This window comes from Salmo salar, chromosome 03 (genome assembly GCF_965601325.2).
Source record: "Salmo salar chromosome 03, fSalSal1, whole genome shotgun sequence".
NCBI classification, from domain to species: domain Eukaryota; kingdom Metazoa; phylum Chordata; class Actinopteri; order Salmoniformes; family Salmonidae; genus Salmo; species Salmo salar.
The window spans coordinates 16,613,485-16,627,099 of record NC_138293.1 but is presented as its reverse complement, the minus strand read 5'-3'; the positions used below and the strand labels follow the sequence as shown (position 1 = coordinate 16,627,099).

General features: G+C 43.0%; 1 protein-coding gene across 1 annotated transcript in view; it reads left to right on the top strand.

Annotated features, from left to right (window-relative positions):
- LOC106599045 (calsyntenin-2) overlaps positions 1-13,615 on the top strand; it is a 282,535-nt gene that overhangs the window by 243,862 nt on the left and 25,058 nt on the right. The window contains exon 9 of the mRNA XM_014190100.3: positions 12,327-12,489. Coding sequence (XP_014045575.1) covers positions 12,327-12,489 — 163 coding nt within the window. The remainder of the gene's footprint in view (positions 1-12,326; positions 12,490-13,615) is intronic.

Here is a 13,615-nt window from a genome sequence, read left to right as displayed (position 1 = left end):
TCTCTCTGTCACACACACAGCCTCTTACAAAGTTAGGCCAGGAATATACAGTAACACATGCATGTGTGTTAGCTAGTTTGTTAGCTTGACGGTTGTCACATCAGTAAGTCAGTCAGTCACGTCAGTCACATCCGTCAGTCAGTCATAGGGGACAGCTACTGTATTATTAGGGCTATAGAAAAATGCACAGATCTGTAGATTCTCTTACACAATCAGTCAGTCATTAAGTTGATCAGTTGATCTATTCAACAATGGATTATATACTGAACAAAAACTCAACATGTGGGGCCTCCCGAGTGGTGCAGTGGTCTAAGGCACTGCATTGCAGTGCTAGCTGTGCCACTAGAGATTCCGGGTTCGAGTCCAGGCTCTGTCGCAGACGGCTGCGAACGGGAGGCCCATGGGGTGGCGCACAATTGGCCCAGCGTCGTCCGGGTTAGGGAGGGTTTGGCCAGCAGGGATATACTTGTCTCATCACGCACTAGCGACTCCTGTGGCAGGCTGGGCGCAGTGCACGCTGACACGGTCGCCAGGTATATGGTGTTTCCTCCGACACATTGGTGCGGCTGGCTTCCGGGTTGGATGGGCATTGTGTCAAGAAGCAGTGCGGCTTGGTTGGGTTGGGTTGGGTTGGGTTGGGTTTCAGAGGACGCATGGCTCTCGACCTTCGCCTCTCCCGAGTCCGTATGGGAGTTGCAGCGATGAGACAAGACTGTAACTACCAATTGGATACCATGAAATTGGGGAGAAAAAAGGACAGACTCTTCTTCCTGACAGGCTATTGACAAGTAGCTGATACTGGTCTCCAGACTACACTGGCAAACTTTCACTGAGACTTACCCATAAGCCCCTTTTGGCTCATAACGATCACATAACATGAACTGGGTCCATTTGGTATGCATGGATGAGAGTCTAACCTTCTCTCTAGTCTACACAGATCTTGATCCTACTCCTTTAAATGACAGTGTAACATGCTTCCCATGACAGCTCCACCCAACAGATTCAGCTCCCTTATGTTGGTAATTGTAGATAGTCAGTGGACTCAGAGGAAGCTGGAGAGCTGATCCCATCCCTCTCTGGATAATGCTATGTTTTAATGCAATGTTCAGCTGGTGGGTGTGTGTGTGCATCTAAAGCAGGCTAGCGTGCCGCGGGGCACGCTAACAGAGAAACACCCCCTGAATCATCAAAAACCTTAAGAGTCAATCTAAATAACATAATAAAATAATCCCCATCAAAATCTGTCAATTTGTGCTCCAGATTTCTGGGCTGCGTCTCAATACAACACATCTGTCTATGTGGGCCTTCCGCAACTGCGGTGGAAGGTGGCAGAGCTACAGTTGTGTGTGTCAAACCATAAGGTATCCTGAAAATCGGTCTTCTCATGAAAACATCTGAAGCAGGTAATGTGGATGTGCCAACTTCTGTCTGTAGTGTACAAACCGTTTGAGCTACAAACTAATATGACCACACTTTGGAAACGTGAGACTCTCATGAACACGATGGTATTCTCTGTTTTGCGCTATGACCCCAACACGTAACCAATACAAATGAATTAAGTATTGGAAGTAGTTTTGTGCCAAAAAAAACACATATTTCCAGAGCTTTCTTATACAGTATCTCCTAGATATACAGTGCATTCAGAAAGTATTCGGACCCCTTGACTTTTTCCACATTCTGTTACATTACAGTCTTGTTCTAAAAATGATTCAATCGTTTTTTCCCCTCATCAATGTACACACAATACCCCAAAATGACAAAGCAAAAGCAGATTTTTAGAAATATCACATTTACATAGGTATTCAGACCTTTTACTCAGTACTTTGTTGAATCACCTTTGGCAGCGATTACAGCCTGAAGTCTTCTTGGGTATGACGCTACAAGCTTGACACAGCTGTATTTGTGGATTTTCACCCATTCTTCTCTGCAGATCCTCTCAAGCTCTGTCAGGTTGGATGGGGAGCGTCGCTGCACAGCTATTTCCAGGTCTTTCCAGAGATATTCGATCGGTTTCTGGCTGGGCCACTCCTGCGTTGTCTTGGCTGTGTGCTTAGGGTCGTTGTCTTGTTGGAAGGTAAACCTTCGCCCCAGTCTGAGGTCCTGAGTGCGCTGGAGCAGGTTTTCATCAAGGATCTCTCTATACTTTGCTCCGTTCATCTTTCCCTTGATCCTGATTAGTCTCCCAGTCCCTGCCGCTGAAAAACATCCCCACAGCATGATGCTGCCACCACCATGCTTCACTGTAGGGATGGTGCCAGGTTTCCTCCATACGTGACGATTGGCATTCAGGCCAAAGATTCAATCTTGGTTTCATTAGACCAGAGAATCTTGTTTCTCATGGTCTGAGAGTCCTTTAGGTGCCTTTTGGCAAACTCCAGGCAGGTTGTCATGTGCCTTTTACTGAGGAGTGGCTTCCGACTGGCTGCTCTACCATAAAGGCCTGATTTGTTTGAGTGCTGCAGAGATGGTTGTCCTTCTGGAAGGTTCTCCCATCTCCACAGAGGAACTCTGGAGCTCTGTCAGAGTGACCATTGGGTTCTTGGTCACTTCCATGACCAATGCCCTTCTCCCCCGATTGCTTAGTTTGGCCGGACGGCCAGCTCTAGAAACAATCTTGCTGGTTCCAAACTTCTTCCATTTAGCAATGATTAAGGCCACTGTGTTCTTGGGGACCTTCAATACTGCAGACATTTGTTGGTATATAGACAGGTCTGTGCCTTTCCAAATCATGTCCAATCAATTGAATTTACCACAGGTGGACTCCAATCACATTGTAAAAACATCTCAAGGATGATCAATGGAAACAGGATGCACTTGAGCTCAATTTTGAGTCTCATAGCAAAGGGTCTGAATACTTACGTAAATAATGTATTTCTGTTTTTTCAAAAATTTCTAAAAACCTGTTTTCGCTTTGTCATTATGGGGTGCTGTGTGTAGATTGATGATAAAAAAAAAACATTTAATCAATTTCACAATAAGGCTGTAATGTATCAAAATGTGGAAAAAGTCAAGGGGTCTGAATACTTTCCCGAATGGACTGTATAGTCCTGTTCAAGTGTTTTGAATCCCAACGCCACCAGATCCAAATGTACACTATCACCTCATATCCAATAACATTCAAATGTACCTAACATCAACTCTTTTGCCTCAAAACTCCATTGTTTTATATCACATTCCCTTCTGTGGGCCACTGCAGAAATGTAATAACCCGGGACCGAAACGTATTAAACTCTCTATTCATTTGACACGACAGTCTTGTAGTTTACACTACTATTTCCACGCTTAATCATTCGTACCAGAGGAAATGACTTAAGAGAGTGTTACACCATTTTCAGCTCTCCGCGAGGACCTTATTGTTTATGAGTGGCCCGGAAGAGATCGTGACAGTGGGGGCCCCAGAATTCTATTTGACATCATCGGCCCACTTCCAACAGTTAGCCAATCTCATGCTTCAGTAGGCTATGATGTGTAGCTGTGTACTGGAGCACATATAACATACACTCCTTATCAGGGAGAAGAGAAAGGAGAGGGAGAGCTGTCACCTAATTTCATCCCCTTCTCCCACCTCTATTGTGTCAGAGTCCAGGGTCGTATTCATCAGAGTCCAACAATGCTTTCACAGGAAGTGGGTGGGTCGTTTAGGACCACAATCACTTTCCGCTAATGCGTCATAGAAACGGAATTGGTTGAATGGGTCGAACAGACACGCTGATCTGTCAGGTTTTTTTTTACGCTCTTTAGTGGCGTAGCACAATTTTGCAATTGTTTTCAGAAGAACATTACACTTGTGCCTATACGTGGCTGGTGAGCAAGTCAATGGGACACAACACTTTTGTTAGATCTGAAGGTCAAGATGCAATCTGCTGACAACAGACAGATTAACAGGGAAACCAAAGTGAATCAAGAGGTGGAGAGAAAACAGATGTCTCTGTTGATATTTACACAGTGCCTAGCTGTGTGTGTGTGTGTGTGTCTTTGTCTGCATCTACGTGTGTGTATGCATGAGACAGATGCAGAGAGATTGATTGTGTGTATATGTGTGTCAGAGATTGTTTTTATGTGTGTGTGTTTAACTTGCTGATCCTCCTCCTGTCATGCTAAGATTAATGCCTTATGTGTTTTTCATTACAAGGCGCATGTACTGTAAGCTGGTGAAAAATTCTGCGTTCACCGTTCTGTAATAGCTACATAATCACTGCTTTAGGGACATTAGTTATGTTGTGAAGGAGGTATGGAGAATGAACAGTGTGTACACCCCACTGTCACATAACACCAGCTAAACCAAAGTGGCATCTTATTCTGTTGTCGTTAAAGTCAAGCATGGATGGCAAACATAAAGTGATGAGGTGATTAAATATTCTGTCTTTGTTGTTGTCCTATAGCTTGATAGGATCCTAGCTTTGAGTTCTGTCAGAGAAATTCTATAGGAAGAGAGACTGCAGATTCTTTCAAACAACAATTTTATTATAAGATTTGCAAAAATGAAGCAATCAACCATCACCAAGAATGGTTCAGAGTTGAAAGCTTAACAAACATAGTCAGGTCTCTGCTTTAATAGAAAAAGTACAACTTATTTTTTCTATGTGACGGTTTAGCAGATGTGAGGAAACGGGCGGAACATAGTGTAAAAGGTGATTGGTTTGTCTGTGCAGATTAAGATAGCCCGAGGTTGATAGCACAAGGGCTCAACCGTGTAACTGCGTTTTGTCACTGGTCACACTATAATGTGCTCCTTCCTGCAAGGTTCCACACAGCTGACTTCCTGCAGATAGTAAACCCACGGGATGTCGCACCTAAATGGATCTTAGCTATACGCCCAGTCTTATGACTAAGTCACACAAAGACAAGTTTGTATCAGGTTAGAAAAACACTAGCATATAATAAGAGACTGTTCTTTAACTTTTTGAGGAAAGGAGGGCAGTATTGAGTAGCTTGGATGAAAAACATTCCTAAAGTAAAATGCCTGCTACTCAGGTACAAAAGCTAGAATATGCATGTAATTAGTAGATTTGGATTGAAAACACTCTGAAGTTTCTAAAACTGTTTGAATGATGTCTGTGAGTATAACATAACTCATATGGCAGGCAAAAACCTGAGAAAAATCCAACCAGGAAGTGGGAAATCTGAGGTTTGTAGTATTTCAAGTGATTGCCTATCTAATACACAGTGTCTGTGGGGTCATTTTGCACTTCCTAAGGCTTCCACTAGATGTCAACAGTCTTTAGAACCTTGTTCCAGGCTTCTACTGTGAATGGGAAGAGAATAAGAGCTGATTCAGTCGTGTGTCTGGAAAATTGGCATGAGCTCAAACATGCGCACGGCCGTGAGAGCGAGCTGCCTTTCTTTTCAATTCTAAAGACAATGGAATTGTCCGGTTGGAATATTATTACAGATTTATGATAAAAACATCCTAAAGATTGATTCTATACATCGTTTGACATGTTTCTACGAACTGTAATGGAACTATTTTGACTTTTCGTCTGGACTAAACTCACGCGCTTAGTGAATTTGGAGTGCTGGACTAAACGCGCGAACAAAATGGAGGTATTTGGACATAAATATGAACTTTATCGAACAAAACGAACATTTATAGTGGAACTGGGATTCCTGGGAGTGCATTCTGATGAAGATCAAAGGTAAGTGAATATTTATAATGTTATTTGTCACTTCTGTTGACTCCAAAATGGCGGGTATCTGTATGGCTTGTTTTGATATCTGAGCGCTGTACTCAGATTATTGCAAAGTTTGCTTTCGCCGTAAAGCTTTTTTGAAATCTGACACAGCGGTTGCATTAAGGAGAAGTTTATCTATAGTTCTGTGCATAACACTTGTATCTTTTGTCAAAGTTTATGATGAGTATTTCTATACATTTTGGAGGCAAAACATTTCTGAACATTACACGCCAATGTAAAATGGGGTTTTTGGATATAAATATGAACTTTATCGAGCAAAACATACATATATTGTGTAACATGATGTCCTATGAGTGCCATCTGATGAAGATCATCAAAGGTTAGGGATTCATTTTAGCTGTATTTCTGTTTTTTGTGACGCCTCTCCTTGCTTGGAAAATGGCTGTGTGGTTTTTCTTGTCTAGGTGCTGTCCTAACATAATCTAATGCTATGCTTTCACCGTAAAGCCTTTTTTAAATCAGACAATGTGGTTGGATTAACGAGAAGATTATCTTTAAAATGTTGTATAATACTTGTATGTGTGAGAAATTTGATTTATGAGATTTCTGTTGTTTTGAATTTGGCGCTCTGCTATTTCACTGGCTGTTGGCGAGGTGGGACGCTACCTTCCCATATGTCCTAGAGAGGTTTTAAGCAGTAAAACACAGGATAGCATGACTAATTACGTAATTTTCCACAACAGTTCTCAATCCGTGTAGCTATAGGAGCTATAGGAGATGCTTAAAGGATGAATAAATTATTTCAGAAGCTTGCAGATTCATTACTTACCAACAACAGCTGAAAATCCCAATAAAACTACATCAATTTTTGAAGTTAACTTTCCTTGCTTTGTCTAACACTATCATGAATCTAGCAAATACGTTTTGTATGTCAAAGTGCGGTATTTATTTAGTTTCATAGCACAAACGTTTGCTAGTAAGCTTCCCAAACTGGCTTTAGCTGGGGCCTGCCCGGGCAAGTGCAGGGGGTTTGCCTAGCAACACGAGCCTCGGAGGGAGGCAACATCTGCAACAAATTCCCATGATTCAATGCTAGGTTCGGACCAAATAGCTAGAGCGACGGGTAAAATGGCTTTGAAAAAATATGATTTCAGCTAATAGGGAGGAGTATCTACGAAATAACTAGATTATGGCATTCACCAATAATAAACTATTTACAGTTGAAGTGAGAAGTTTACATTCACTTAGGTTGGAGTCACTAAAACTCGTTTTTCAACCACTCCACAAATTTCTTGTTAACAAACTATAGTTTTGGCAAGTCGGTTAGGACATCTACTTTGTGCATGACACAAGTAATTATTTACAGACAGATTATTTCACTTATAATTCACTGTATCACAATTCCAGTGGGTCAGAAGTTTACATACACAAAGTTGACTGTGCCTTTATTAAACAGCTTGGAAAATTCCAGAAAATTATGTCATGGCTTTAGAAGCTTCTAATTGACATCATTTGAGTCAATCGGAGGTGTACTTGTGGATGTATTTCAAGGCCTACCTTCAAACTCAGTGCCTCTTTGCTTGACATCTTGGGAAAATCAAAAGAAATCAGCCAAGACCTCAGAAAAAGAATTGTAGACCTCCACAAGTCTGGTTCATCCTTGGGAGCAATTTCCAAACCCCTGAAGGTACCATGTTCATCTGTACAAACAATAGTACGCTATAAACACCATGGGACCACGCAGCCGTCATACCGCTCAGGAAGGAGACGCGTTCTGTCTCCTAGAGATGAACGTACTTTGGTGCAAAAAGTGCAAATCAATCCCAGTACAACAGCAAAGGACCTTGTGAAGATGCTGGAGGAAACAGGTACAAAAGTATCTATATCCACAGTTAAACGAGTCCTATATTGACAAACCTGAAAGGCCGCTCAGCAAGGAAGAAGCCACAGGTCCAAAACCGCCATAAAAAAGCCAGACTACAGTTTGCAACTGCACATGGGGACAAAGATTGTACTTTTTGGAGAAATGTCCTCTGGTCTGATGAAACAAAATTGAACTGTTTGGCCATAATGACCATCGTTATGTTTGGAGGGAAAAGGGGGAGGCTTGCAAGCCGAAGAACACCATCCCAACCGTGAAGCACGGGGGTGGCAGAATCATGTTGTGGGGGTGCTTTGCTGCAGGAGGGACTGGTGCACTTCACAAAATAGATGGCATCATGAGGCAGGAAAATGATGTGGATATACTGAAACATCTCTAGACATCAGTCAGGAAGTTAAAGCTTGGTCGCAAATGGGTCTTCCAAATGGACAATGACCCCAAGCATACTTCCAAAGTTGTGGCAAAATGGCTTAAGGACAATAAAGTTAAGGTATTGGAGTGGCCATCACAAAGCCCCAGAGGTGTGGACTCGAGTCACATGACTTGGACTCGAGTCAGACTCGAGTCACAAATATGATGACTTGCAACTCGACTTTGACTTTAACACCAATGACTCATGACTTGACTTGGACTTGAGCCTTTTGACTCGACCTGACTTGATACCCTCCCCAAGCCCAAATATTACAAATTATGCTATTAAAAAAAGTGTGCAGTTTATCTACTCTTCATTTAAAGGATTATAGTTTGAATCGGACAGCAGCCAATCAAATTGTGCCAGCTGAGAAAAAGTTGTGCATGGCAGTGCAGAGGAACGTCGGCAGGGTGAATTCAGATGGAGCCCTTGGAAAGATGATACCCCAAATTATTATTTTCGGATGTAAAGACGACGCTGTATTAACAAAAAACGGATTGCAACTTGCAAAACATGCGGGAAGAAAATTACAGACAGAGGCGCAATAATTTACAACTTTGTTCGACATTTGAAGCTGCACAAGGAACGGTGAGTCGTGGCTAATATAGCCGGCAGCTATATATTTTATTACTTTACTAGTGTATCGTGTAGGCTAACGTAACGTTAAATCAATGAGCCTCCACACAGTCAGTCAGTGTGGGAACGTGATCATTGCACCCAAGATTGAGCTACAACTGGCTAGGCAGTTGGTAGCCTAAATCCTGCCTGATGTTACTGCTGTTCCTAAAACCATTGACATTCGTTAGCCTACTGTAACCACACAGAGTCTGTGTGTGTGTGTGTGTGTGTGTGTGTGTGTGTGTGTGTGTGTGTTAAGGTTGGGCGACTTTGTACAAGCCTACATTGCCCGATTGCGCCCTATAGCAATCCTCGATAGTCGATCACTATTGGGAACTTGATTCTTGACTTGAGACTTGACTCAGACTTGCTTGTCTTGACTTGGGACTTGACTTGGGACTTGAGTGCTAAGACTTGAGACTTACTTGTGACTTGTAAAACAATGACTTGGTCCCAACTCTGCAAAGCCCTGACCTCAATCCTATAGAAAATCTATGGGCAGAACTGAAAAATTGTGTGTGAGCAAGGAGGCCTACAAACCTGACTCAGTTACACCAGCTCTGTCAGGAGGAATGGGCCAAAATTCACCCAACTTATTGTGGGAAGCTTGTTGAAGGCTACCCAAAACATTTGACCCAAGTTAAACAATTTAAAGGCAATGCTACCAAATACTAATTGAATGTATGTAAACTTCTGGCCCTCTGGGAATGTGATGAAAGAAATAAAAGCTGAAATAAATCACTATACTAATAATCTGACATTTCACATTCTTAAAATAAAGTGGTGATCCTAACTGACCTAACACAGGGAATTTTTACTAGGATTAAATGTCAGGAATTATGAAACTGAGTTTAAATGTATGGTGTATGTAAACTTCCGACCTCAACTGTACATGTAATAGGTACATTTGTGGACATAAGTCTAATTTACACAACATTTAATGCTGCAGACATTTTTGGTACCCTTTCCCAGATCGGTGCCTCGAAGCAATCCTGTCTCTGAGTTCTACGGACTATTCCTTTGACCTCATGGTCTGACATGCACTGTCAACTGTGGGACCTTATATAGACAGGTGTTTGCCTTTCCAAATCATGTCCAGTCAATTGAATTTACCACAGGTGGACTCAAATCAAATCAAATGTTATTAGTCACATGCGCTGAATACAACCTTACAATGAAATGCTTACTTACGAGCCCCTAACCAACAGCTTATAGAGTTATCAAAAGTATGATCTGTAATTCAACATGCTCATAGTCTTTCAAATAGCAACCAGCACCACCAGTACATGTAAACCAGCTTCTCTGAGATCACTGTGACACATAGGGACAGATTTGCTATTTTTCTCCAGGTGAAAAAATGTACACCTGTGTTTCCCAGAGGATATTTACCATAGAGACCAGAACAAAAAGGCAACAGTAAGGGCAAAGAGGATGGTTAAGACATTTCAAGGAACATTTTAAATGAATACTGTTACATGCTTTGCTTTAGCTTTCTGTTTGGTGTTTTATGACTGGATTTTTTTTTTGCCTGGTGCAAAATGCTTAGTTAGTGAACCTGTCCCATAGAGAGGCATTCAAAGGCCGGTAGAGAGACGGTAGTACCCAGAGAGGGAGATCAGAGGAGGGTCTATGCAGTGAGGAGTGGCGTGGTATCTCCCTGGAGAGAATAGTCAGAGAGAAGCTACTGAGAGTGGTTGTTCCCAGGAGACATCAGTCAGTTACAGGAGGTCTCTCTGACATTTTACTCTCCACAGCGTGACAGCGACACCTGTGTGTGTGTGTGTGTGTGTGTGTGTGTGTGTGTGTGTGTGTGTGTGTGTGTGTGTGTGTGTGTGTGTGTGTGTGTGTGTGCCTGCATGCGTCCGTGCACACGTAGGGATGTGTGGGTGACTACAAGTGCCTTTGTATAGGTATATATATCGGTGTTTACCGCTGCGTATCGGTGTTTACCGCTGCGTGGGCTGCATATCGATGTTTACCGCTGCGTATCGGTGTTTACCGCTGTGTGGGCCGCGTATCAGTGTTTACCACTGCGTGGGCTGCATATCGGTGTTTACCACTGCGTGGGCTGCATATCGGTGTTTACCACTGCGTATCGGTGTTTACCACTGCGTGGGCTGCATATCGGTGTTTACCGCTGTGTGGGCCGCGTATCGGTGTTTACCACTGCGTGGGCTGCATATCGGTGTTTACCACTGCGTGGGCCGCATATCGGTGTTTACCGCTGTGTGGGCCGCATATCGGTGTTTACCGCTGTGTGGGCCGCATATCGGTGTTTACCGCTGTGTGGGCCACATATCGGTGTTTACCGCTGTGTGGGCCGCGTATCAGTGTTTACCACTGCGTATCGGTGTTTACCACTGCGTGGGCCGCGTATCGGTGTTTACCACTGCGTGGGCCGCGTATCGGTGTTTACCACTGCGTGGGCTGCGTATCGGTGTTTACCACTGCGTGGGCTGCGTATCGGTGTTTACCGCTGCGTGGGCCGCGTATCGGTGTTTACCGCTGTGTGGGCCACATATCGGTGTTTACCGCTGCGTGGGCTGCATATCGGTGTTTACCGCTGCATGGGCTGCGTATCGGTGTTTACCACTGCGTGGGCCGCGTATCAGTGTTTACCGACAGCGAGCGACCTAATGCGGTCTTACTCACACTGATTAAAGGAAACAACATTTTAAATGATGCCTCATGTTTGTGAGCATGAAAGGCTTCCTGGGTGTGCGAGGCATCAGGGAAGGAGTTAGCCATGCCTGACTGCCTTGTGCGCTGACTAGAGAGGTTGTTCAAGGCTCACTGGTAAATCAGCAGCATGAGATTGCATTACTTGAATGATAAACCCCTCAGAGCACTCTGGAGACATCTACAAACACACTGTTTGACAGTTATCTCCCTCCATATAGTTGATTTAATAGAATGAAGTTTCCCTCAACTTCTGATCTAAAGCCAGTTTGGAGTTGAATTGGGAGTTGAAAGCTGATCCTAGCTCTGTGCGTGGGGGATTCTATCCAATCATCTACAGTGTTGCAGTACTACTATTTGACAGCTATCTCCCTCCACAATAGATCTCAACCATGTACGCTGCAATTGCCCCTCAAACATCTAATCCAAGGTCAGTTTCGCAGTGTACCCCCTGATAGTTACAACTCACAGTTGGGGAGTTAAAAGCTGATTCAAGATCAGAGCGTGGGGCCAACTTCTCCCTGGAAGTATCTCAACACTAGACACTTGCCAGGGGGGAACATAACACTATTATTATAAGAGCTGAGCTGGGTCAATTTCCTTTCGATTGGCTGGCGCTTGACTGACTGCTGGGCTGGATTTGACAGGCTTTGGTTCTTCCCCCAGGGAGGTTTTGGAATAAGTTAGTGTTTTGGGCTTAATGAAAAAGTTGTGTGATGGTCCCCTGACTCAGCGCTCGTAAATCCATGTCCCCTTAATGAGCGACTCCTTACAGTTAAACTTCATTAATTATCCTGAGAACAAATTAACAAGAGAGAAGCGGGATGAATCTGAATTAAGTTTAATGTGTATTTCATTACTGAGATTGGTTGGGAGACTTCCAAACATGCGTTGTTGGGTTTGGGCTTTATGATAACCATAAATAAATTGTTAATTTAAGAAATATCATCCACATGGGTTTGTTTGTTACAGTATTATATCTTATTGAATCCAATGAAGTATGTGTGAAGGTGATTATCAATGTGCTTAAATACCAACTAGATCTACACAACTCATTGGTGGGTTTAACTCAATGCTAACGTCATGTCCCTATATCTTACAGATCTGTGATAAGGAGTGGCACTACTACGTGATCAACGTGGAGTTTCCTGCCGTGACGCTCTTTGTGGATGGCGTGACCTACGAACCCTACCTGGTGACGGACGATTGGCCCATCCATCCCTCGTCAATCGACACTCAGCTGACAGTGGGTGCCTGCTGGCAAGGTCATTATAGACTCTTATATACTGTCCTGTGTTCATTCCAACTCCTTGAAACTCTGAGGCTGTCCTAATATGGGCACCGTACCAGAATAACAATATTTTGTACTGTAAAATAAAGGGAGGGGAGGGAGTTTCTCTTGGATTCAGACATGCTATCTCAGAGCACACAAAGAATGCAGAGATTTTCAATATCCCAGAAACCCCTGCATATTGGGTTTGATTGAAAAGGGCCCTATGTATGTTTCATATCATGTTTCAGCCATTTCCCTGAGCATTACCATTGGGGTGTCTTTGTGCAGTTTGAAGGAAGTTGCTAACTAGCTTTATCTCGGTTGCTAACTAGCATTAGCGCATGCTAGCTGTTACCATTAGGGGTGACCCCATTTAGTTGACTGGTCGATAGGCTGTTGGTCGACTGAGATTTCTTCAGTTGAGCAGTGGCAAAAATTGTTCAGGGTGTACAAGACACCTGTCTGATTCGCGCCTGTCTGAGTGGACTGATCCATTGTGGAGGCCATGGGGATGGCACAGTCCATCACTCTAAGACATGTGCTACTTTAATTGTACAGTATATGGTTATATTATGGTAAGAACAACGCTTTTTCCCACGTTGGATAGTGGTCGTTGTCCGCAGCACTGTTGAATTGGCGCCTTTTCCTAGACCATGTTGCTATGTGCATAATAGTTAACCAGCATATTGGTGTTGGGAACAATGCGGCGGAGGCAGCAGCAGAGTTAGGAAATGAGAAAACAGCCCTTGACTTAATTGTCTAAGAAAAATGAGGAGAATGGAAACCCCAACTCAATTAGGCCTATAATCAATAGCCTAACTGTTAAATGTGCCTGGCTTTATAAATTATCCATGTATATCTACAGAAATAAGACAGATCCTGCTTCTGTTTGAGTGTTTGTTTAATAGCCTACTGATTCTGTGAGCACTAAGCCTCACGCAACCACGACATGTCGGATAAACAATTTCCCAAATTCATCTGCTTTTAATTTTTGCAACAGCCTCTTTGTTATTACTTATAGTTTATTTAGTGTTGTTTTCACTGTTCCAAATTGTCTGAAAAATCAAATGTATAATAATCTCCTTCTTATTGTAATTATTACTATTATGATCCTCATT